This window comes from Trichoderma evansii (assembly GCF_050947405.1).
Source record: "Trichoderma evansii strain SZMC 28006 chromosome Unknown GGI43scaffold_2, whole genome shotgun sequence".
Taxonomy (NCBI): domain Eukaryota; kingdom Fungi; phylum Ascomycota; class Sordariomycetes; order Hypocreales; family Hypocreaceae; genus Trichoderma; species Trichoderma evansii.
In genome coordinates, this window is record NW_028145204.1 from 3306341 (window position 1) to 3332375 (window position 26035).

A 26035-nucleotide genomic window follows, 5' to 3' on the forward strand; every position below is an offset into this window, starting at 1 on the left:
AGGGAAATATAAAAGATCGAGACACAGTACCAAGCTCTCTATAATGGGTAGCTGGAATAATATACAATACATAAAAGGGTGCCATGTATTCTATGGAAATATAAGCCCAACACTGGCAGAGGGGTCAATATAAGGATATCTAATAACCAATATAACAATAATAGGGCTCTAGGGTAATTTGAGAAAGGTTGAAGTTCTTTTTTATTACTTTTAATAGGCTCAGTGATAGAGAGAGATTTACCAAGGGGTCCTAGAGTGGGGCACATGGGAAATGGTGCTTGCGATAATAGTACTGATGAACAAGCCATTTTAAGTATTTCAACGAGATTAATATTTTCCAGTACGAATTTGGGTTAGCTAAATATAAATACATTATTTATATTTATCCTCCTCACTTCTCTAGTATATACTATAATTGATATATATATATGTAAAAAGCTATTAAATGCTAACAATTGGTTCCGATGTTTACCTAATCAAGGCACTGGGAGTAGTAGTCGTTTTGCTGTTTACAGGTGGCTGGGGGCTGACAAGCTGTAGGCCCTGTCCACCCAACGCCTCCACACTGGCCATAGAGCGATTGTGTCCCACTGCCGGTTGGTGCTGACGATGTTGATGTGGATGGTGGCCGGCTTGAGCTGCTACCAGGTGGCGGAGCCGAGCCAGAGTCGCCCAGACCAACAGGCGTGGGATCCGTCTCTTGCTGTCCGACACAGAGGCAGGTTCCCCAGTCGGAATTGGCCTGACCTGGGCAAGCGACTGGCTCGAAATCAACAACCACATTGTCTCCAAAAATTTCACTCTGTGCCATAATGTCGAAATGGTAGCTATAGCCGTATTGGTTGGTACCTCCGACTGTTGGGCACCACTGCGCGTTTCCATTGTTAGGACACAGGTTTGTCACCATTACAATGATGCTTTGGCCCGCAACGCCACCCGTACCGCAAGAGGAGCAGGGCGCCTGTCCCGTCGAGGTCAAGTTATAGCATTTGCCGCAGCCCGCGCCACACCACGACGCACCAGCCGTGTCGTAGAGAGCCTGGGAGCCGGCAGCCGTGTAGACCCCGCTACTAATGCCAAGCTACCGACAGAATGCAAATTAGAAACACAAGGATTATTACGGAGTAGTGTAGGCCTAGATAGGGCGAAGTCTCACCTGCCAGGGGAAATTGGCGCCATTCGCAACGCCGCAGCCGCATGCACCCTCCTGCCCATCGAAATAGCGCTAGACTTCCAGTTAGTTGTTGTTAGACATGACTTATAAAAAAGTGTACTTGCAGTGGTCGTAGCCTTAAACGCGGCAGCAGAGCCCGCTATAATGGAGCCGGCAAGCAGAGAGGCCTTCATGTTCAATAGCTGGAACTAAACTGCAATTGAGAGACAGAATGTATTATTAGAGCGTATGGTCTTGCAACATTCGAGACAGGCAACATTAACAAAAGGTTGCTCAATAATTTATATAGATCAATTGATAAATAGGGGCCATGCACACCACCCCTTTTCTAATTTCCCGAGAGTGCTGGCTCCGGGCGGTAATTTATATATAGCATAATATTCCGGCTGCAATATACTCAAAACTACTTGCATCCTTTATATATTTAAATATAATTGAAAATAGTAAAAAGCTCTACTTCTTTTTTTACTCTATGTAAGAAGTATAAATTAGGTACTAGAATAAATGGAACTACCTTGTTGAACATGCGGAGGAATACTACCAGTTATCTACTGAAGAGATTAGCGGTGTAAGGGTATTTCACCGCTAGTCACAGAATCATAAGGTATATGCGCTCATTTTCATCTATTTCGAATGAATATACGGAGTATTTAGTATAATATATTGAGTAGGCCGCTCCCTCTCATTTTCTTAATTGTAAACACCAAACCAAAAATTTAATATATTTAAGTTATATATCGAATCTTACTACTCCTTAATTTGTTCAGTTATAGCTTATTTTTTTTTTAGAGGTTTTATGTAAATACATCTTAGCCTGTAATCCTTCGGCTGTATTGTGGCAGGCTGTATTGTGTCAGCCGGTACGGAGATTTGCCGCGGCTGTATGCTCTCAGGCTATATAAACCCCGGCTATATATATTTTAAGGATTGCAGGTTCTTAAGCGGCTCTAATAAATCATACGCTTCATACCTATATTATTTAATACGTAGTCCTAGCATTACTATGCCATTTACACCAAGAGAACTCGATGCGTAAAATATTAAGTTTTCTATACTTAATAATAGTTTGAGCATATCGTTTGACAGCCATTAAAGTTTAGGAACACACTAACATGTTGGTAAATCTTTAGCCACCGAAATAGTGCAATGAAATACCGAGTAAATGCTTGGATAATTAATGATGCGCTTCAGTATCTGCATCCTTGCATGTTATCTATGGAAATGTGCTATATAACTAAATAATAACTCGCAACTCCGAAGAAATAACTACTTCTACCGATTTGACAGCGATTTCATGAATTAGATCCCTAATATTGACGTGCAAACTCCGTCAAGAAATTCTCTAAGCTGTTTCAAGTCATAAGAATCCGACCCGGAAATTTCGAGAGACCAGTGATCCTTTGCGGGCTTAACAATGATAAAAATGTCATTTGTATGTACCAGGCCAGGTTTAGCAACGACATTGAGCTGCGGCCCATGACCGGAGAAGAGAGCAGGGCTTTCATCGATATTCTGAAACTGAACAATGCAGTTGTATCGCCGTAAGCTTGGGGTCCAATCTGTGCAGTTCTGTAGAAGATTTTTAGACCCTGCAGCTTCATATGCAACACTGCGATGACGTTGGCTCTGAACCTGACTGATGATATCTTCCAGCAATGTGTCTTGCTGGATCTTTGCCCTAATGGGAACTATATTCAAGCATGGCCCCATAATATCTTTTAGCTCTGCGCTGAGAGATGAGCGACCTGAAACAATAAGCCCAAATATCAGATCCATTGAATGTGTAAATTTAGCTAGAGCATGTGCACATGCAGCGATGAATACCGTAGCGGAAGTCGTACGATCAATTCTCCCTGGTGCTGGGATAGTCCGGCTCAGCCGCAACACCTTTCCCGTGGAATGTTCTAAATTACGGGGCGTGGGCATTTGTAAGGGCTGGGAATTTTCGAGAAAGCTTTTCCAAAATGGGAAAGACTTCTCCTCTAGGTATTGGATATGCTTGATGTATCGCGAGAATTGTGGAATCAACGGTGGAAGTTGATGAGACAAGAGAGCTGAGAGGGCGGCGAGTAGCGGACCAAGACTCAGTCCGTCGTATTGTGCGTGGGCTATTCTTATTGTCAGTCGAACAGGACCATGAGCCGATCTCTGGACATGAAACATAGTGAAAGGTCTTCCGAGTTGCAATGGTTGCGAGAGTATTCTTGAATGAAGCTGTGAAGATTCGAGGTCTTTTTCTATTGGATGGATACACATAGGGACTTCTATCGCATCTGAGATGACGTGGAAGAAGGCGCCCTCATGCCGAATAAAAATGGCGCGGAGAATATCGAATCTGTCCCATAGTATTGAACACGCCGTGACTAGCTCCACATCTGTCATATCGCCGGGGAGATTAAAATACATCGCTGCACAGCTCAGGGGATTTTTTCGCATTGCCATTTCGATGAAGTCCGCTTGAACAGTAGTGACGGGATATACATCCGTAAATGATATGATATCAGGGTCTAAAAGTTTCGGAACAGTTTCTAGCAGGGTACTGATAGAAGGTGAGCTGCCATCACCGAGAAGTGAAAATGGTAATGGGGCTGTATCATTAGCAATACTGCTATCATCCTCTTCATCCGAACTTTCCAAATGGATAAGCTCAGAGAGGCTCGATGACGCCAAGATGTCTGTAATAGTAAGCGACAGACCCTGTTCTCGTGCCGCCACCACCAGCCTCATTGCCTGGATAGAATCGCCGCCGACTGTATAAAAACTGTCATCGAGGTATATATTAGATGCATCGACATCTAAAATTGACGCCCATAGGTTTTGCATTTGCTTTTCTGCAACTGTGGTAGGTAGACGCTGTTGTTGGCTCCTCTTTGGGTCAAGTGCTGCCAGCTCTTCCGTTGTGAGAGCACTCCCGACTGTTTTGAGCGCCTTGCGGTCTATTTTCCCTGTTACGGTTGTAGGGATGGCATCAATAGGTATAAAGACCGAAGGAATCATATATGACGGAACTAGTTTAGCCAAACTTTGCCTTATTTTGCTTGCTATATCGGCAGCTTGTGCTTGCGGTTGATTAGTCTCAGGTATGCTGATAAATATCGCTAGTATAGCGCTGCTTTCGCGTGGATTTATTATCTCAGCGACAATTCGAACGTCTTGATCTTTAGGAAGCAATTGTTGAACGTGATGCTCAACCTCACCAAGTTCCAGTCGCTGGCCGTGGATTTTTGCTTGTGAGTCCTTACGGCCAACAAAAGTTAGAGTACCATCTGGCTGATAGCGTACTATATCCCCTGTCTTGTAAAGGCGCCCCCTTCGACCAGATATTCCCAATTCTGGTAACCCCTTGAGTAGCCAAGATGGGTCATGAATAAAGGCAGCCGAAGTGCGTTCCTCATCATTGAGATAACCTTGACCAACCAATGGACCCTCTAACCATAACTCTCCTTCGACCCCAATAGGAACAAGGTAGCTGCCATTGCTGGGATCGACCACCCAAGTTCTTTGCCCGATACCTTTGCCAATTGGAACGGCAGAGCCTGAAATAAACTGATTAACGTTGGCAGCTGTCGCACAAATAGAACACTCTGAGGGTCCATATGCATTCAATAGCGTGGGTATCCCCTTAAAAAGGCTGATATCGGACGGAGACATTGCTTCACCAGCCAATAACAAAACATCTAGTCCTGACATTGCTACTGGATCTATAGTCCGAGCAACTGAAGGGGTCAAAGAGACGTGTGAAATTTGATATCGACGGAAACAGCCTGCCAAATCGTTTCGCATTTCTGCCTGAGAGCCTACACAAAGACAGCCTCCATTGCAAAGAGCGAACAGCATACAGGACCAAGACATGTCGAACGCATAAGACGCGAAATCCAGTACTCGACTTGTCGGGTTAAAGCCCAGGCCTTCCGTCTGATGTCGTATTGCACTAGCGAAATTTTGGTGCGATACTGTAGCTCCCTTAGGTGTTCCGGTACTACCAGAGGTGAATACAACATAGAGTAAATCCGTTGGTTTTGTTTTTGTTGTTGCATGCGGTAGTTGAAGGTTATTGTTACCAAGAATGTCATCAAAAAATCTTGTGACATCTAATAGCTGTATTCCAGCAACAGCTTCCTGCAGTCGGTAGGCCAGTGCTTTATTCGCAGCAGATGAGAGTATCGCCTTTGGCCGTATCTGTCGTACAATCGACTGAAGCCGGTCTTCTGGCTGGTTGGTATCTACCAAGAAGCAAGCTGCGCCTGTCTTCCAGACGGCGTACGCAGTAACTGCTGTCCACATTGACTTTTCAAAACAAAGAGGCACTATTACATTTGGCCCAATGCCCATTATTGTTAAACGGAGGGATAGACTGTATGCCAATGACTCCAATTCCATATAAGTAAGTTCACCATCCCAAGCGCATATTGCCGGCGCGTATGGCTGTTTTTGCGCTATATCTGAAATTATGTCATGTATACAGACTTTGACTGTTTCTGGCACAGATGCGTTCCAATTCCAAACAGTTTCCAGATCGCTTTGGTCAATTAAACTCAAATCTCGAAACAAAGTCTTTTTGTGGGCTTCCTCGCATAAAAGTCGGAGGATATGCTCAAACTGGTCTTGCATTCTTGCAATTTTTTTATTGTCTATCACGTTGGAATCATAGATGAGCTTTATAGATAGTCCGTGAGGATTGAGGTCGCAGACCACCTCTAGAGCATAGGTGGATGACACGTCAGCTTCTTGCTGGGTCCGAGGATTTTCAAGGGATTTGAAGATGCTGGCCTGACCATCTAAGTTTGCTGGCTGCACAACGAGCAAAGTTTGAAATTCGCAGCTGTTCTCTGCATCTTTGTTCATTCTGCGGATATTTTGAAGACCCATTTGCTCAAAAGGTATCGAATCTATACTCTGTTGCTGTATTTGTGCTTGCAACTCTTCGACAGTCATGTCTGATTCCTCTGGAAACTTTATCCGTACTGGCACTGTAGCTACGGTTGGACCAGCAATATGTTCTGCTCCTGGTATTGCGGCTTGTCGGCCAGTAACAGTGCAACCAAAGACGACGTCATTTGAGCTCGTGTGTAATGCTTGCAGTAGTGCCCACGCAGTCCGAATGAGTGTGGCTGGCGTTATGTCCGTATCTGGCCACGTTATATTATTGATTGCTGCGTAATGTATTTTATCCGTTGAAGGAGCATATCTTGGCAAGGGCAGCTGAGGAAAGACAGCTGCTTGGGATCCATCAAAGTATTCTTTCCAGAAATCGATAGCAGCTGATCTACCTATATCATGAATATACGAGATAAATCGTTGGAATGGAACATATTTTGCTCTTTGTTCATCACGATATGCCTTGTCAATTGCATCTAGTACCATTGAAACAAGGATGTTATCGTATAATGCGTGATGTATGGTCCACGAAAAGAGAACGCCATATTTATCATCTCTCAATAATCTGAACCGGCTGAGTCTTGTTCCTAGTCCCATGATACCTGAAGCTGAGAATCCGGATAAGTCATCCAAACTGTTTTCATCTTCCCATTGTACTGGCTCGTCGACGATGGACTGAACAAGCCCCTGCCCAGGAAGGTTAATAACTCGTGTCCGAAGTATCGACATTTCTGTTGATATAGCTTCACAAGCCTGAATAAATCTTCCTAGATCTATGTCAGATTGAAGTATAAACTGAATATGTGCAATGTAATTGCCACTTCGCTTCTGTGCCATTGCCAAGAGCCCTTCTTGCAGCGGCGTGCATGGTAATACATCCTCGATTTGACTACTTGAAACGTCACATAGCGACGCTGCTTGTAGCTGAACAAACTCAGCCGTCATTCCATCTTTGAGAAGAGAAAAAGGAGCTATTATTTCCTCCTTAAAGGTTTTGTTATTCCACTTCAAATGCTTGGCTTGGTCACATAATCGGGGGTGCTTAAAAATATCAGCTACAGTCAGAAGCATGCCCTGTTCTCTTGCTATTGCGACAAGCCTCATAGCTTGAATTGAATCGCCAATACGGAGAAAGCTGGTGTTTGCATCAATAAGAATAGAATCAATACTTAATACCGATGCCCATAGTTGACGCAGACGTCTTTCTCCGGAAGTAAGCGGCGCTTTTGTCTCTTCCGGCTGTTGTGATATGTGTAATGCCGCGATATCTTCCATAGACAGTCTGTTTCCCATTTCGCGCAGTGCCTTTCTATCAGTTTTCCCAGTTGCTGTCATAGGAATAGCAGTAAGTGGCATAAATGCAGCTGGGATCATATAAGACGGAATCTTATCTGCAAGTCGGCTGTCCAAATTCGCTAATGTTGTTGGTAGATCTATAATTTCTTGGCTAGAAGACTTTAGATGGATAAATGCAATCAATATCTTCCCGGTCGAATTATAAGGAGTAACCACTTCAGCTATAACATGAATATCGTCATCGCTTGGAAGTAGCTTCTTAACGTGGTACTCAACCTCTGTAAGTTCCACGCGCTGGCCTCGGATTTTCGCCTGAGAGTCTTTTCGTCCAATAAAAATAAGCTCTCCGCTTGCGTTATATCGCACTAAATCCCTTGTTTTATATAGACGGCCGCGCCTCCCCGGTACTCTTCCCGAGCCTTGTAATAGCCAAGTAGGATCTTCAATGAATGCCGATGAGGTCTGTCCGCTCTGATCATTAAAATACCCACGACCCACTAGTGGACCTTCAAGCCATAGCTCTCCTTCAATACCGATAGGCACTAAGCGGCTTCCTGTTTCTTGGTCGACAACCCATGTTCTTAATCCACGGCCCCTACCAATTGGGGGCTCGGTCTTGTTGTCAGCAGTTATAAGTGAAACTGTACTACAGGGAGTACATTCTGCAGGTCCATAAATATTCACAATCTGCACGTTATCCAGTGAACAGAAATACTCGGCATCAGTCAGACTCAGAGCTTCTCCAGCTAGAGCAAGCACGCTAAGGTTTGACAGGCTTCGTAAGTCAACCGACCGTGCAAGAGATGGAGTTAGCTGGACATAGCTAACTTTGTATTTCTGAATACAAGCTGTAAGGTCATTATGCATCTCTTCTTGTGAGCCAATACAGAGGCATCCACCAGTATAAAGAGTGAATATGAAGTTGAACCAAGACATATCGAAAGCATAAGAGGCAAAATCAAGTACCCTACTGCGAGGCTTGAAGCCGAGTGTCTCTACTTCTTCTTTTATGGTAGAAGCAATATTTTGATGAGATATCAAGACACCTTTTGGTAAGCCTGTACTGCCTGATGTGAATACAGCATATAACAAGTTAGAGGGCCGGATAGCCGTATGTTCTAAACTCTGAGGCTGAGAGGTTTTTGTGTTCATCAAATCATTTAGGAATGCTGTGGTGATGATCTCTACTTTGGTAGATGGTTCAGCTAGCTCCAAAGCGATCTCTTTATTTGTTGCAGATGCGAGAATAACTTTGGCTTGGACCTGCTGTACTATGCTTCGTAGTCGATCCTTTGGTTGATTGATATCCAAAGCAACAGAAGCAGCTCCAAGCTTCATAACCGCAAGCATAGCAACTGGTGTGAGGACCGATTTCTCGAAGCAAAGTGGTATTACAGTACTAGGTGTAACGCCCTCTCTCATTAGGTGCGCTGCAAATCGCGATGACAGTAAATCAAGCTCTCCGTATGAAAGCTGCCCATCCCACGCATGTATGGCAGGCGCATTAGGCTGTTTGCGCGCTGTTTCAACCAACAGGTCATGAACACACATCTCATTTGGAGACGAAACAACAGAATTCCACTTCCAAATATCTTCCATGTCTTGCTCACTGGTAATTTGAATCTCGTTCAATTTTATCTCCTGCTGGCTTGAAGTGCACACTAAGCGCAATATGTGCTCAAATTGATTCAGTATTCGCTTAGCTTCTTGCGTTTTGACTATTCTTGAATCAAAATTTAACATAATAGCAAGGCCTTCATCCTGTAAGATGCAAACAAGTTCCAGTGCATATGTAGAAAATGCACTGGCTTGTCTGCCGCCTTGTTCGGTCATGTCAACAGGCTTGAATATCGCATTCGAAATCTGCTCTATTTCCGATGGTTGGATGACAAGCAACGTTTGGAAGTCACATCCTTGCTGTGCTTCTGGGCTGACCTTGCGTATCTCTTGAAGGCCAATATGCTCATATGGTGTGGAATCAATCGACTGTCTCTGCATCTCTTCTAAAAGACGTGATACATGGACATTCTGATCTAGCACAGCGCGCACAGGCACTGTTGCAATGAGGGGCGCTGCGATTTGCTCCACGCCTGCAACTGGTATTTGCCTTCCCGTTACAGTAGCACCAAACACGACATCATCCGAATTGGTAAAGATTCCCTGGACCAAAGCCCAAGCAGTCTTAATTGCAGTAGAAGCTGTGATATTAGTTTTAGGAAAGCTCAAATGTGTAATTTCGCGTCGAAGGAGACTATCTGCTCGAGGTATAGTCTCTAGGGATGAGAAATGCGGAAATATAGCTGGGCGAGAACCTTCGAACTGACATCTCCAGAAGTGAATTGCCGCAGTACTATCCGTCTCCTGGATATATTGAATATATCTCTGAAGTGGAACCGTTGTTAGATCTTGTTCTCCATTATATGCCTTCAAGATTGCATTTAACATGATGGCGAATGACCAGCCGTCGTACAAGGCATGGTGAATTGTCCATAAAAATTGCGTATTGGTACCTTCATGATGTAATCCAAATGAATTGAGCTTTGTGCCAAGTCCTATATGATCTTGTTGCGAATTCCATTGTATATGTTCGTCCACTACTACCTGGACAAGTCCCTCTCCTGGTAGGTCGATGATTCGCGTTCGAAGAATCGGCAAGGAATCCACCACACTCTCACAAGCGTTCTTAAATCTTTCTGTATCTATTTCGGGCTCAAGTTTATAAACGTTTTGAGAGATATAGTCCCCCGAATGTTTCTCAGTCATGGCTAGAAGTCCTTCTTGCAACGGCGTGCACGGAAATATGTCTTGAATCTGCTCAGTCTGCACCTTACAAAGAGATGCTGCTTGCTGCGCGAGCGTGAAGCGATTGGCACTTTCACTGAGAAGTGAGAAAGGTGGGACGTCTGTGGTGATAAGTTCGTCTTGTTCCTTCATTAATTGCGCCAAGTCGGATAGCTCAGGCTGTTCGAAAATATCCGCTACTGTCAAGGCCAAACCTTGTTCTCTGGCTGCAGCAACAAGTCGCATTGCTTGGATTGAGTCTCCTCCGATTCTCAGAAAACTATCATCTGCACTGATGCTTGCTGCATCAATTCCAAGAACTATTGACCATAAAGCTTGGAGCCTCTTTTCTGACATCGATTGAGGCTCTCTATACGACTTCCGCCTTTGTGGTTGCAATACCGCAAGCTCTTCAAGAGTTAGCTTACTAGCAATCTCTCGCAATGCCCTTCTATCTGTCTTTCCAGTTCCTGTCATAGGCATCGTTTCAACTGGGATAAAAGCTGATGGAACCATGTATGATGGTATTTTCTTCGATAACTGCTCTTGTAACGGCCCCGCTAAAGCTGAAATTTCTTTTTTTAGTCTTTCATCTGTTCCTACCGCCATGCCAAAGTCTCGAAGGCAGATGAACATGACCAACAGAGCATTGTCACTAAATTTTGGAAATACTATTTCGGCAATAATGCGTATATCCTCACCGTTCTGGAGGAGGTGTTGTTGCGCGTGGTATTCCACTTCACTGAGCTCGACCCGCTGGCCTCTTATTTTAACTTGGGAATCTTTGCGGCCACAAAAGATTAGTGTGCCATCAGAATCGTACCTTACTAGATCTCCAGTCTTGTAGAGCCGTCCTCGCCGGCCAGGTACACCAGGTGCCCCGCTTAATAGCCAAACTGGATCTTCCTCGTATGTAGCTAGTGTTTGTCTGTTATCAAGATACCCTTGGCCGACCAGAGGACCTTCAAGCCAGAGTTCTCCTTCAGCTCCAATAGGAACCAATTTTTGGCCGCTTTTTGGATCAACAATCCAAGTACACTGTCCATGCCCCTTGCCAATCTGTGGCGTTATTTTGTAGTCCGTAATAATAGCCGCTGTGCTGCAGGGAGTACACTCCGAAGGACCGTAGATATTCACGATTCTACTTACACCAGCACAACGGGTAACGTCAGAAAGTAACAACCCTTCCCCCCCAAAGGCCAGAACATCTAATTGAGAAAGGACTGCTGGGTCAATAGTCCTCGCCAGCGAAGGTGTGAGGAACGCGTATGAGATTCGGTATCTTTGCAGACAGCCGGTTAAATCATTTTGTATTTCGCTCTTTGGCCTAATGCAAAGACACCCTCCCGCATAAAAAGTAAAGAGATAGTTTGTCCATAGCATATCAAAGGCATATGATGCAAAGTCAATTACGCGGCTTGTCGAGTTGAAACCAAAAACTTTCATTTGGTGTTTCATGGCGCTTGCAAAGCTTTTATGCGACACTCTCGCCCCTTTAGGTACGCCTGTGCTACCTGAAGTAAATATAATATATAGTGAATGAAATGGACGCACTAAGCTTTTCCAAGCTTGTAAGTCTGCAGTGCTTCCCGCAGTAGGATATAAAAGTTCAATCATCTCTTTGCAGACAATGGTTACTTGTATTGCCATTTCACCTAGCTGAGATGCTAGTGTTGCATTAGAGGTCGAAGAAAGGATAATTTTTGGCTGAACTTGGCGGATGATAGCTTTAAGTCTCTCTTCTGGCTGACTGCTGTCCAATGCAACTGAAGTTGCCCCAGCTTTCAAAACACCAAGGATGCTCACGGGCATCCACATAGATTTCTCGAATAATAGAGGTACGGGCATATTTGGCTCAATTCCAGCCTGGATGAGCTTAATCGCTACCAAATTAGAGAAGTGGTCAAGCTCTTTATATGTTAATGTTCCATCCCATGCGTCGACTGCTAAAGAGTTGGGATGTTTAGCTATTGTTTCAGCTACAAGGTCGTGGACACATGCTTCCAGAGTCTCCGGAACTGTTGCGTTCCACTTCCAGATGTCTTGTAAATCTTGTTTAGTTATAAAATCGATGGCATCGAGCTTTGTTTTTGTTTGCTCTTCCGCGCATACCAGCCGTAAGACATGTTCAAACTGCTCTGCTATCCTCTGCACACGATCGGCCCCCACGACTGTTGAATCGAAACTCAGGCGTATTTTAACACCTTGGTCGTGAAGCTCACAGATAATGAGCAGAGGGTATGTACTCAAATTATTTAACCAAGCTTCATTATCATGTATTGTCTCAAACAGTTTGGTCTGTAATTGACTTTGACCTTCTGGCTGGATAACAAGTAAGGTGGAAAAGTCGCAGGCATATTGTGATTCCTGACTCACTCGACGAATTTCTTGGAGGCCCATTTGCTCATAAGACAAGTAATCTATTGCCTGCTGTTGTACTTGGCGTAGAAATTCGCCCACTGTCTGTACACTGGGGTTTAGGGCTATTCGCACTGGAACTGTAGCAATAGTTGGTCCTGCTATCTGTTCAATACCAAGGACTGGAAGCTGTCGGCCAAGAGCAATAGTACCGAATAAAATGTCGTTTGAACCTGAGCAATAGCCTTGTACGAGAGCCCAAGCCGCACGAATTGCTGTAGGCGCTGTGATATTAGTGTCAGGCCACTGAATGTCAATGATTTCTTGGTCAATAACAGCAGCGATTCGAGGTTGCCGTACTGAAGGGCGAGGTGGGAAAGGTGATGAACGAAGGCCCTTAAACTGAGCTTGCCAGAAATCACTCGCTGCTCTTCTGTCTGTATTTTGGAGATGGCGGATAAATGCTTGAAATGGCGTAGTCGAGAATTGCGTTTTGCCCTCATATGCACTGGCGATAGCGTTGAGCAAAATGGGGAATGTCCAGCCATCATAAAGAGCATGATGAATCTCCCACGAAAAGCGGATGAAAAAGTCTTCGTCGATGGTTAGATGAAATTGCGTGAGCTTCTTCCCCAGCCCAGTGTTTCTCATTTTATTAGTCTGCCACTCCATAGTTTCTTCAACAATTACTTGTACTAGCCCTTGGTCAGGTAAATCCACGATACGAGTTCGTAAAATAGGAAATGCACCAAAAACAGTTTCGCATGCCTTCTTAAATCTGTCTATATCTGTGCCTGGTCGTAAAATATATTCGTTTTGAGAGACATAGTCACCGAATTCCTTTTCAGTTAAAGCTAAAAGCCCCTCTTGCAGTGGTGTACAGGGGAACACGTCTTGGATTCGAACCGATTCAACTCCACATAATAATGCTGCAGCGTGTCGAATTTCATCCTCGCGGAGCCCCGTGCTGAGCAAGGAGAATGGAATTATTTGGTCCTCTACCTCGGCATGCTTTGCTGCTGTTGCCACTTGAGCAAGCTCCAAAAGTTGGGGATGCTTGAAAATGTCGGCAACTGTAATAGATAGGCCTTGTTCTCGTGCTGCTCTGACAAGCTTGATAGCTTGAATCGAATCGCCGATGCGAAGAAAGCTATCGTCAATACTGATCTGAGAACTATTAATTTCAAGTATTTCTGCCCATAGACGCTGCATTTTCTTTTCCGTTAGTGTGCGTGGTTCTCGTTTTTGTTGCTGTGCTTGTTGAGCAAAGGCGAATACTTCTTCTATTGTTAGGCTGCTTCCAATTTCGCGAAACCTTTTCCTGTCTGTCTTTCCGGTTGTAGTCATTGGAAAATTATCCAATGGTATAAACGCTGATGGAATCATATACGAAGGGATGGTATTGCTAAGAGCGCCTCGTAATCTCGCTATCTCGCTCATTATTTTACCTTCTTCATTCTTATTTCCTACCATTAGGAATGCAATCAGCACCTGATTTGAGCCGTCGCGTGGAGTTACAATCTCAGCCACAACTTGTAAATCTTGAAATTCTTGCAAAGACTTTTGGATATGAAGCTCAACTTCACCAAGCTCCAGGCGTTGGCCACGAATCTTGGCTTGCGAATCCTTACGGCCGATAAAGATCAATGATCCGTCAGAGTTATATCTCACCAAGTCACCTGTTTTATAGAGGCGACCTTGCCTGCCACGCTGCCCTGGTGCTCCGTTCAATAGCCAAGGCGGATCAATGATGAATGAAGCTGCGGTTCGCTCATCATCAAGATATCCGAGGCCTACTAATGGGCCTTCTAACCAAAGCTCTCCCTCAACACCGACAGGCACAAGGTGGCTTGAATCCTTAGGATCAACAATCCATGTACACTGCCCAACTCCTTTCCCAATTATCGGCAAACCTGAATTATTTTGCCTAAGATTTGCCGCTGTAGCGCAAACACTACATTCTGCAGGGCCATAAGCATTGATTAGATTTCTAACTTTAGCACAACGCTCGATATCGGAGGCTTGTAATCCTTCACCAGCAAGGATTAGGGTATCTAGGGCAGATAAAACTTCCACATCAACTGTACGAGCAAGTGAGGGCGTGAGCTGAGCAAAAGAGATATTGTACCGCTGTAGACAGCCTGCGAGATCATTTTGCATCTCATTATAAGAGCCAATGCAAAGACATCCTCCTATACATAAAGTGAAAAGGAAGTTTGACCAGGCCATGTCAAAAGCGTAAGATGCAAAATCAAGCACTCTGCTTACTGGAGTAAACCCAAGGTGATGACTCTGGTGCTTGATAGCGCTAGCAAAGTTTTGGTGAGAGATCTGTGCTCCTTTTGGGATGCCGGTACTGCCGGATGTAAAAACTATATAAAGCAAGCTAGAGGGCCCTGAAGCTAATACAGGTGGATGAATCGCTATTCCAACACGACCAGCATTCAATTTCTCTAACGTCGACTTGCTCACACCTTCGATATGCGCTATTTCACTAAGATGAGATGCCATTGTCTCATTTTGGGCAGATGAGAGGATTATTGTCGGTTTAATTTGACCTATAATAGTCCTCAGCCGTTCTTCAGGCTGATTTATGTCCATGGCAATGCAGCAGCCGCCGGCTTTCATGACAGATAACATGGCAAGGGGCATGAACATCGATTTCTCAAAGAGCAGTGGCACTGGTACATTCCGGCCAACTCCAAGCTCTATCAGCCGCTCGGATAAAAGCGTTGAAAGCTCATCTAACTCTTTATAGGAAAGCTCGCCATCCCAGGCGCATATTGCTGGCGCAGATGGTTGCTTTTTTGTAGTTTCTGCAATTATATCGTGTATACACATCTCCACAGCGTCGGGCACTGCGCTATTCCACGCCCAGATATCTTGAAGGTCCTGCTTACAGGCGCTTTCAAGATCGCCAATTGTTCTTTGAAGCTGATTTTTAGAACAAACTAGCCGTAGAAAATGCTCAAATTGTTCAGCTATCCTCTGTATTCGTTTAGCTCCAATCACTGCGGAGTCGAAATTTAAGGCTAGTGAGACTCCTGAATCTTTTAGATCAAAGATCATCTCCAACGCATACGTGGAGAATACATCTGCTTGGCCTTGAAGCTCACTGTTTGCTGTAGATGTGACAGCTTTGAGAATTGTATTCCGAGGAGTATTTAGTTCGGCAGGCTGTATCACCAGCAAAGCTTGGAAGTTACAACCAAGTTCCGCCTCTTGGCTAAGTTTTCGAATCTCTTGAAGACCAAAATGCTCGTACATCATAGATTCGGCGGCCTGTATCTGTATTTTTTGAAGCTGTTCTTCAATTTGGAGACTGGGATCTAGCACTATCCGTACGGGGATGGTCGCGATTGTCGGTCCAGCTACCCTCTCGATTCCTGTCAGTGCAGCCTGCCTGCCTGTAACTGTTGCTCCAAAGACAATGTCATTTGCTGTTGTATATTTTGCTTGTAAAAGAGACCATGCCGTGCGAATAACTGTAGAAGGCGTGATATCGTTTGACGGCCATGTAAGATTCGTAATTACATGTTCCAATATACTGTCCACCCGAGGGACATACGAAGGGGTAGGGCACACCGGAAATATAGCCGCCTCACATCCTTGGAAGTGCGTTTGCCAGTACTCCTGAGATGCTGCAACGTCGATATTTTGGATATGACGAATGAACGGCCGAAGTGAAATTGGCCAAGAATGTGGTTCATTTCGTAATAGCAATTCTTTAAGTGCGTCCAACAGCAAGTGAAACGACCACCCGTCGTACAGAGCGTGGTGTATTAGCCAGGTAAGGGTTGTTTTACCGTCGCGTTTTGTGGTAACACTTATAGTATTAAGTCTTGTACCAAGTCCCATGTTAGCGTTTGAGCGCTCTTCAGTCCAGTGTGCTGGCTCGTCGACGATAATTTGGACAAAGCCTTGACCAGGCAGGTGCACGACCCGAGTTCGCAGGATAGGAATATTTGTAGCCATCTCCTCGAACGCCCCTCTAATAGTACTTGGATCTATCGACTGTGGGAGCTCGAATTCATTGCGTGAGATGTATTGTCCTGATTGTTTCTCGGTCATAGCTATCAAACCTTCCTGCAGTGGTGAGCAGGGGAAGATATCTTGTATTGCCTCAGGCTGGATACCACAGAGAGACGCCGCTAGCTTTATAGCCGCTCCTAAATCAATTTCTGACTGGAGTAGAGAAAAAGGCAGAATCTCGTCGACTGGGGACTCAATGTCGTTAAAATTGGCCTTTGCTACCTTAGCAAGATCACAAAGACGTGGCTGTTTGAAGACGTCTTCAACGGAGAACAATAAGCACTGGCTTCTTGCCATGCTAACTAGTCTCATAGCCTGAATTGAGTCGCCTCCAATGCGTAGGAAGCTATCATCAGCGCTGATTTCTATAGGATCAACGCCAAGCACAGTCGCCCACAGGTTACACATCTGCTCTTCAGCCTTTGTCACGGGCGACTTTCTCTCGGCTTGTTGGTTTGGTTGGAACTCCAATAACTTTTTAAAAGTCATCTCACTACCAATTCTTTTCAAGACTTTTCTATCAATTTTTCCCGTGGTAGTCAAAGGTAAAATTGCAATTGGAACAAAAGCTGAGGGTATCATATATGACGGAAGTATCTCAATCAAGTGTTGGTCAATTTCTTTCTTAATTTTCGAAATAAAGGGCTTTAGTTCGTCGAGGCGTGCATTATCCTTGACATCAGAAGCGCAAACAAACAATGCCATTACTTCGCCATTTCCGTCAAGAGGGACAACCACCTCAGCCTTTATCTGTATGTTACCATATGAATCGGGCAGTAGCTTGGTAATATGATACTCCACTTCGCCGAGCTCAATTCTTTGTCCTCTAATTTTGACCTGGCTATCTTTACGCCCAGTAAAAATAAGCGCGCCATCAGCAGTATACCGTACAAGATCTCCTGTCTTATAAAGACGTCCTTTTCTGCCAGGTTTAGCCGGAGATCCTCTTAGAAGCCAGGCGGGGTCTTGAATAAACGCGGCCGCAGTATGCTCCTCGTTGTGAAAATAGCCTTGACCAACTAACGGGCCTTCCAGCCATAGTTCACCTTCGACGCCAATAGGCACAAGTTTTGTGTTGTCTTCTGGATCTACTACCCACGTGCACTGGCCAATACCTTTTCCTATGGGTGGCGGACCTCTTGTATGAGTTTTTAGATTTGACGCAGTTCCACATACAGAACATTCCGCAGGGCCGTATGCGTTCAGAAGCTTTTTTGCAACAGAGGCGTGGTCAACGTCTGTCATGGAGAGTCCTTCTCCAGCGAGAAGAAGAACATCCAAGCGCGAAAGCATAACAGCATCGATAGTCCTGGCAAGTGATGGGGTTAATTGTATAAAAGTAATATGATACCGTTGCAAACAACCTGCGAGGTCATCCCTCATTTCGCTCTGCGATCCTACGCAGAGACAGCCGCCAGTACACAAAGTAAATATAAAATTCGACCATGCCATGTCAAAGGCGTAAGAGGCAAAGTCCAGCACCTGACTCGATGAATTAAAGCCAAGCTCAGCTTGCTGGTGCTTTACAGCACTTGAGAAATTCTGATGCGAAATCTTGACACCTTTGGGGATACCAGTGCTACCCGACGTAAAAACAACATATAATAAGTCCAACGGTGACTGTGGTACCACGTTATTTTTCATAATGTCTTGTGACATAATTTGCGAATCAGCACTCAGAGCGTCTAGCGCTGCTCTACTTATGACTTCTACCTCGGCAGAGGTATCGCTCAAACGAGTAGCCAAGGATTCATTATCGGCGGACGAGAGGATAATGTGCGGATTAACTTGCCGTATTATCGTCCGCAGTCGTTCTTCTGGCTGGTTGATGTCAAGAAGTAGCGAAGCTGCGCCTGCCTTCATAACGGAAAGCATTGCGACTGCTGTCCACATGGACTTTTCGAAACATAAAGGGACCAGTACGTTTCCATGCACGCCATTCTTTGCAAGATATAGTGCAAATCTTGATGCAATGCAGTCAAGCTCCGCGTAGGTCAGCACTCCATCCCAGGCCCGTATTGCTATCGAATTCGGCTGTTGGGTCGCCATCTTTTCGATAATTCTGTGAATCAGGTCGTCTACCGTTTCTGGCAGCCTTGCATTCCAATTCCAAATGTCCTGTAAGTCTTCATTACTAAGGATGTTGATTTCGTGCAGCTTCCTCGCTCGTAATCTTTCATCGCAAATAATTCGTACGATATGCTCAAATTGGCTGACAATTCTCTCTAACTCTGCCCTACCAATAGCGGCCGAGTCAAAGCTGATGCTTACATGTAAGCCATCTTCTAAGAGGGTGCATATAAGCTGTAGAGCATATGAATTGAAGCCATTTAATGCACCCATATGCTCAGATATAAATTCGAAAACTTTACTTTGATCTGTTTCCAGTCCAGGCGGCTGTACCACGAGGAGAGCTTGGAAGTTACAGCCATGTTCTGCATCTTGGCTAACTTTACGGATTTCTCGCAGGCCAATCTGTTCGTATGGGATACTGTCTATTGACTGTTGCTGTACCAGCTGCAATAGCTCATTCAAAGTTTGATTTGGCTCCCAAACAACTCGTACAGGGACAGTGGCGATAGCAGGTGCCGCCATTTGCTCAACGCCTAAAACCGCTGCTTGCCGGCCAGTGACAGTCGCACCGAAAGCAACGTCACTTGAACCTGTATAAGCTCCCTGGAGCATTGCCCAGGCCGTGCGAATAACAGTAGATGCCGTGATATTTGTTTTCGCCCATGCTATGTTTGTGAAGCGATGTTCGATGATTTCATCAACATTCGACGTATATGCTGGTGAAGGAGTCGCGGGGAAAATTGTGGCTTGCGACAGCTCATAGTATTTATACCAGTAATCATGAGCTGCTTTTTTGTCTATGCTTCGAATGTAGTGGACGAATCTCTGAAACGGCACTGCTTCTATTTTTCCTCCTTGGTATGCCGTTTCAATAGCATCAAGCATTAAAGGCACCGACCATCCATCATAAAGCGCATGATGCATCTTCCACTTGAAGATGGTTCTAAGATCACGATCAACACTCAAATTAAATCGAGTTAGTTTATCACCAAACTTTATATATCTACCTGGTATTTTATCCTCATCAGTTGATTCCCATGATATAGTTTCATTTAGAATCGCCTGTACGAGTCCTATACCAGGCAAGTCAAAGATTCGTGTCCGGAGGATGGGGAGGATGGCGACAACATGTTCGCAGGCTTTTTTAAACCTTTCTATATCTAATCCCGTTCGAAGAATGAAATTCCTCTCCGATATATAGTCGCCTGGCCGTTTTACTGTCATAGCAAGTAGCCCTTCTTGTAGCGGGGTGCAGGGAAAGATGTCTTGGATTTGACCGGCATCAAGGCCACATTGGGACGCCACTTGCTGTCGAGCATCATATAGGTGTATTCCATTTCCAACGAGAGAAAAGGGAGTCAATGGCTCATTGGTCGGTGTAGAAACGTGATTGGAATGGTTCAAGAGCTGAGCAAGCTCATATAGGCAAGGCTGTTTAAATATATCAGCTACAGTCAGAGCCAATCCTTGCTGACGTGCAATTCCAACAAGCTTCATTGCTTGGATAGAATCGCCCCCGATATGGAGAAAATTATCATCGAGGCTAATCATAGAGGCCTCAATTCCTAGCACTGTAGCCCACCAACTTTGCATCTTCTCTTCAGCTTCTGTTCTGGGCGCCTGAAATTCGGTCTGTCGTCTAGGATCAAGCGCAGCCAGCTCAAAAGTAGTCAAATGGCTGCCTATTTCATGTAAGGCTTTCCGATCTGTTTTCCCTGTTGCAGTCATTGGGATTTCCTTCGTGGGAATGTACGCGGAGGGCACCATATAGGATGGCACCACCTGAGCAAGAAGTTCATCTATTCCTTGCGTTAGAGTCGCCACTGATGCCTTCAGAGCATCTTTATCTTTATTTTCAAATTCATCGATGCAGATAAATATGACAAGAATCGTACTACTGGCGTTGCGTGGTTTTATCACTTCCGCTACCAGCTGAGAACTTCCGCGCAGTAAGCGTCTGACATGATATTCCACTTCACCAAGCTCCACGCGCTGGCCGTTAATCTTTACTTGGGCGTCCTTTCTGCGGGTAAACATAAATGTACCATCTTCATTCTGTCGCACAATATCTCCAGTCTTATATAGACGGCCCTGGCGGCCGTCCATGGCTGGTGCACCAGTCAGAAGCCATGGAGGGTCAACCACAAAGACAGATGAAGTTTTCTCTTCATCGTTGAGATATCCTTCACCTACGAGCGGGCCTTCAAGCCATAATTCGCCCTCTTCTCCTATAGGTACAAGACGACTCTCATCATCCAAGTCAACTACCCAAGTGCACGCTCCATAGCCTCTGCCGATTGGCGGATACATCATTTCTGTCTGTGTGATGACTGAAGCGGTAGCATGTGGAGTGCACTCCGCAGGACCGTAAGCATTAATAATTTTTTTAGGTAGTGAAACCTTTTCAGCGTGAGATGCAGTAAGAATCTCGCCACTAGTTACTAGAATATCTAGTTGAGATAAAGCCTCTGGAGAAACAATATGTGTAAGAGAAGGTGTAAGATGAGCAAAATTGACTTTATACTGTTGTATACAAGCCGCTGGGTCATTGCGCATCTCTTCATGCGACCCTATACATAGGCAGCCTCCACAGCATAATGTGAAGATGAAGTTAAACCAAGCTATATCAAAGGCATAGGAGGCAAAATCTAGTACTCGGCTTGTTGAACTGAAGCATAGTTTTTCGCTCTGGTAGTGTAAAGCACTGGCAAAGTTCTGATGACTTATTTTTGCTCCTTTGGGTACTCCAGTGCTGCCAGACGTAAACACTACATAGAGTAGATCCGAAGGATTTACGGCCGGCAATACTGACTTATTGTTCGTTCCAAAATCCATTTGTGTGAGATCAGCGTTGAGAATGCTGGATTTATCCACCACTTTGAGCGAAATGTTCTTTCCAGCTATTCGCGAGGCTTTACTCCTGTTTTCGAATGATGAAAGGATGACTTTTGGCTGAACTTGCTGGACAATCCCTCGGAGCCTCTCCTCTGGTAAGGTAACATCAAGGGCAGCGCATGCTCCTCCGGCTTTAAAAATTGCAATCATCGCCACGGGCATCCATACTGATTTCTCAAAGCAGAGGGGAACAATCCCCTGTCCAAGGTCGAGGGCGTTTAACTGGCATGACAGGCTCGTTGAGAGCTCATCTAGCTCTCTATACGTCAACTCGCCATCCCAGGCACAAATAGCTGGCTCATTCGGCTGCTCTCGGGCTACCTTCGCAATAATATCGTGTATGCATATCTGTATTGATATTGGGACGATGGCATTCCACTCCCAAATTTTCTGTAAATCATCGTTGCCTGCCATGATATGATAAGAGGTGTAGGGCTCTATGGTATGCAAGCAATATGATAGATATGTTCTATCGAATGAATAGGGGAAAATTGAAAAGATAGTGTTAAAATTTGCTGTAGACTACTCCTATTTTTCTCGTAGCAATTGGATTAACTAATAGATCATATATTTTCGACGGTCAAGTTTGCAGCACACCATTTCTGTAATACTAACCGTTACTAGCCGCAGGAAACAGCACCACATTAGTTCATCTTACCAAGTGGCCGGCAACCCCAAAACTATCGATCTTTGGCACGTTGCGTCTTGTGCATCCTTGTCCGAATCAAGCAGGGAGCACCCGGATACATTTAGGGTCGGCATGAGAAACGGATAAACATGGCATACGAAGTATGGGCTAGAGACCAACCCTGAGGGGTTAATACGCGATATATTGGAATATATCACAATGTCCAATCCGTGTTTGTTACATGTAAGCAATGACTGATTGTCCCACTTTTGCTGGCTGGCTGTCTCGCCTTGAAGTTACCTAGTAGTAATAGTTATATGAAAAATGAAATCCGCAGGTACTTATTTAAGTATCTAAGTGGGTACAACAAACTGCTAAAAGCAATCTACGGATAATAATATATTTGACAGTACACTATAAGTGCTAAAAAAAAGCTCTAATTAGTACCATTAACATTTTTAATGTTATAATACTTATATTAATAGCAACTATGATAAATTTTCTGAGTCGACCATATTTAAATTGTATTTATTTATCATATTAATTAACATTATAATACGTTGAAACATGTACCTTTAATTACTATATGAATTGTTAAGACAAATATTGTATAAATAAATTAACTTTACAGTGTTAATATTAAACTTTAAAATAGAAGGTAATACAATTTCATATTTTTTTTAAATATATAATATAATTTTCTTTTCAATTTAATCCTGTAATATTTTCACAGTCTTTTATACATGTTAGTACTATTATTTTGCAGGGTAGCATACAGTATTGTTATTTTATCTGCACCGTATCATCTCTCAATGCCCATGAAGGAGAGTATACAAAGTAGTATCCGAACCTAGTTCTCCGTACGAAGAAGAATAAGGATTATACTGTATTCGATATTTGCTCCCAAAAATTAGTATAGAGCACAAGGATGTGTTTGGATCCTTTGCCGGGGTCAATTCTACTGCCCAATGACAACCAAGAATGCAACATGTAATATGAAGGATGGCCCAGTTTGTAATAAGCACTACTTTTCTGGGCCAACTTAGGCTACAAACAGTTCTTCTGCAGCCCACTTACTAGTTATACTGTACTAGAATTAATTACATGTGCTCCGTACTCCATACAAGTATTTTGATAGATTTTACGACAGTTTCAAGCGCTGCGTTACGCCACACTTTATGTATCGATGAGTAAGAACTCCTATTTAGTCATTGTTTGAAGGATTTCATATGTGCTGTGGCCTAGATAGCAATGTAAAGGTCATATCTACATACATTGTCGCTAATTGTTTACTAAGAAGATGCTTCAGACGCTCACTGTTTATCTAAGGTAAAAGGAAATCCGCCAAGGGTATTAGAGGGAGTATCCCTTGCACCTGCAGGTGCCAAAGTAAGCGCTCCTGGATTTCGTGATGGTAAGGGAAGATGTAGTATATACTTCGTACGGAGTAAGCAATACCGTATTCTTCTCGAAAAATTGGCCAGTGGGTTTTTGTTGCTATCTCATCAAAATTGCCCTAATATTTACCAGAATAGTAGATAGCTACTTTGCTATAGTTAGCAACAGACAGGCCTGCCTCTAAATTTTTCGAGAGAATATACGGTATAGAGCAATACAGAGCAATAGGCGGGTTCAATATTCCGAGCTTACCGCTAACAGCCTGCGTTGGGGAAGCTCAGCCGAATACGGCGCAACTAGCTTCAAGGATGCACTAGTACACGCATTACAAGGTCCACAGCCAAAGAAACGTTACCAAACTCAAGTTCAATGCATTTGTGAAAAATCTCAATCGGGTTGAAAGATTTAGATCAAGACGCCCGAGTGATGGCGTTGGCATGCTGCTTCAGGTCTAAGTCTTCTTCAGCTTTTGTCTCCCAATTTCATTCGCAGTTTAGAATTCACACCTTCCAACAATTCCATATCTATACTTGCTACTCGACTTCAGAATGAATGCCAGCGCAAATATTGACACTAGCTCTTCTGCAGAAGAGACGTATATGGCACAATCTGATTTACCCCAAGGTGTCAGATTAGTAGCCTCGGAAAAGCTTGATCAGCGTTCCGACCAAGAGATAGCTTCATGGTTACAAAAGAGACACACCGTTACGTCCCAAAAAAACGTATGGACATTCTGGAATAAGGGCTGGAAAGCCATGCAGCCATGGGCGCAGCGAAATATAATTAATTGGGTTCGAAAGCTTGGTCCAGAATGGACAATTCACGTCCTTGATGCTGTTCCTGAATCAGAAACACACGTCAATCACTTCGTCGAATCATCATTTTTCCCAGAAGCTTTCAATGAAGGAACCATGGATGGATTATTCGTGGGTCCTCATCAAGGGGATCTAGTCCGTCTACCTCTCCTATGGAAGTATGGAGGTGCATGGATGGACGTTGGAACCCTTCTTTTTCGGCACCTGGACGAGATATGGTGGAATCGCATCATCGATCCAGCTTCACCCTGTGAGCTAGGTGGCTTTGCAGTCGAATTTCGTGAAAAATATTACACAATGCTTAACGGATTTCTTGTTTGCCAATCTGGAAACCCATTCATCAAAAGATGGCATGACATTTATCTCAGCCTCTGGGGTCCGAATACGACGAATGCCAACGGATTCCACAAGCATCCTTTGCTAGCTCACATCAAGGCTATAGAAACACCATCCGACAGGGTGATTGAGGATCCAGAGATGATTACTGCAGTGGATGTCATGCTTGATTATCTTGCACACTTTCTGTGCCTTGAGAGACTGAGGAGTCTAAGTGATCCTAACGATGGGTTTGATGGCGCAGAATACTTTGCAACTAAAATTTTCCTTGCGCCTGCGATGCAAGAATTATTTGCTCTACAGCCGCTTACACAATGGTCTGGAATCGAGCAGAATAATCTCCTCAGAGCACGTCTTGATGGCCCTAAAGATGAGATCTGGCAGAAAGCGAATGCTTATGTGTGCGATGCTCTTGCAAATCAATCTGCCATTAAGGTGAGCCGCGGACCTAAAAATCCCAAATTAGTGTGCTTGGCAGAGCTATGGGATGAAGAGGAGTTTGTAGACGCTGATCACGAAGAGGGAACGTTTGCATCCTATCTGAGATATGGTAGCATACACTGCGACCAAACAAGAGACTTGGTTCCAATGGTACTGGAGCGGAATGAGAACACCTTAAAAATGGGACTTTTAGAGCCCCTGAAAGACCGTGTCTAGTTAGAAAAGAGAATACTTGTTCAAATTACATCTCCTGTGAAACGATAGTCGTGATCGAAAATGGCTGTAGGAAAAACGAATTGCTGCATCATGGTCTACTGCTCGTACAAAAGGTACAGAGTACATGTAGATACTCCGAAACTTCAGTCTTGGATACGCAATTGGCGGAGAAAAATCTACAACTCAAAACCTAACGAACCACGGATAATTTACGCCGTAGGCCAGCCGTCGTTTAACGACGGATAGCCTATATGGGTAATACTAAAGCCAATAATTCTAATCCATTATTACCTATCACTTATTACGGATACTGGCAAGCAGGAGATACGATACTAGCGTCGCTGATCGTGGAGCCTGGTCTGGTAAACGGGAGTGGAATAATCCATACTGTGTGAACAGTGTGGCTGCGCGTGAATGAGGATGCAAGACGAGTGCACTGTGTAGAAGTATCAGCCCATGGATAGGAACACTACGCTTATTTAGTAAAAACGAAGGCATTGTGATATGAGCACCATTTCGATGTAGGTCTATTTTTTATCGTGCCTGATTCGGGGTGGGTATCGTCGCGTGGAGTATGTGTACGAAGTAATTCTAAACATTGAGATACTACTACCTAGTCGAATACGAGTCAGCGTCTAGTACTAATCGACACGGAACGAGACCGGCTAGTAGTGCCCGTGCATCCATCAAGTATGAAGTGCATAATCGCCCCGA

The 26035-nt window shown here is 44.3% G+C and overlaps 2 protein-coding genes across 2 annotated transcripts; one reads left to right on the forward strand and one right to left on the reverse strand.

The window, feature by feature from the left end:
- Nucleotides 1–472: 472 nt before the first annotated feature.
- Nucleotides 473–21901, reverse strand: GGI43DRAFT_380103 (non-ribosomal peptide synthetase; the record flags this gene model as incomplete). Its single annotated transcript, XM_083202934.1, has 5 exons — nt 473–1081; nt 1157–1225; nt 2501–11188; nt 11279–20023; nt 20081–21901. 5 exons carry the CDS (start codon nt 21899–21901, stop codon nt 473–475), a joined length of 19932 nt encoding a protein of 6643 aa, XP_083065603.1.
- Nucleotides 21902–23943: 2042 nt separating this feature from the next.
- Nucleotides 23944–25321, forward strand: GGI43DRAFT_429880 (uncharacterized protein; the record flags this gene model as incomplete). Its single annotated transcript, XM_083209186.1, has 1 exon — nt 23944–25321. Exon 1 carries the CDS (start codon nt 24062–24064, stop codon nt 25319–25321), a length of 1260 nt encoding a protein of 419 aa, XP_083065604.1. The 5' UTR covers nt 23944–24061.
- Between the last annotated feature and the right edge of the window lie 714 nt (nt 25322–26035).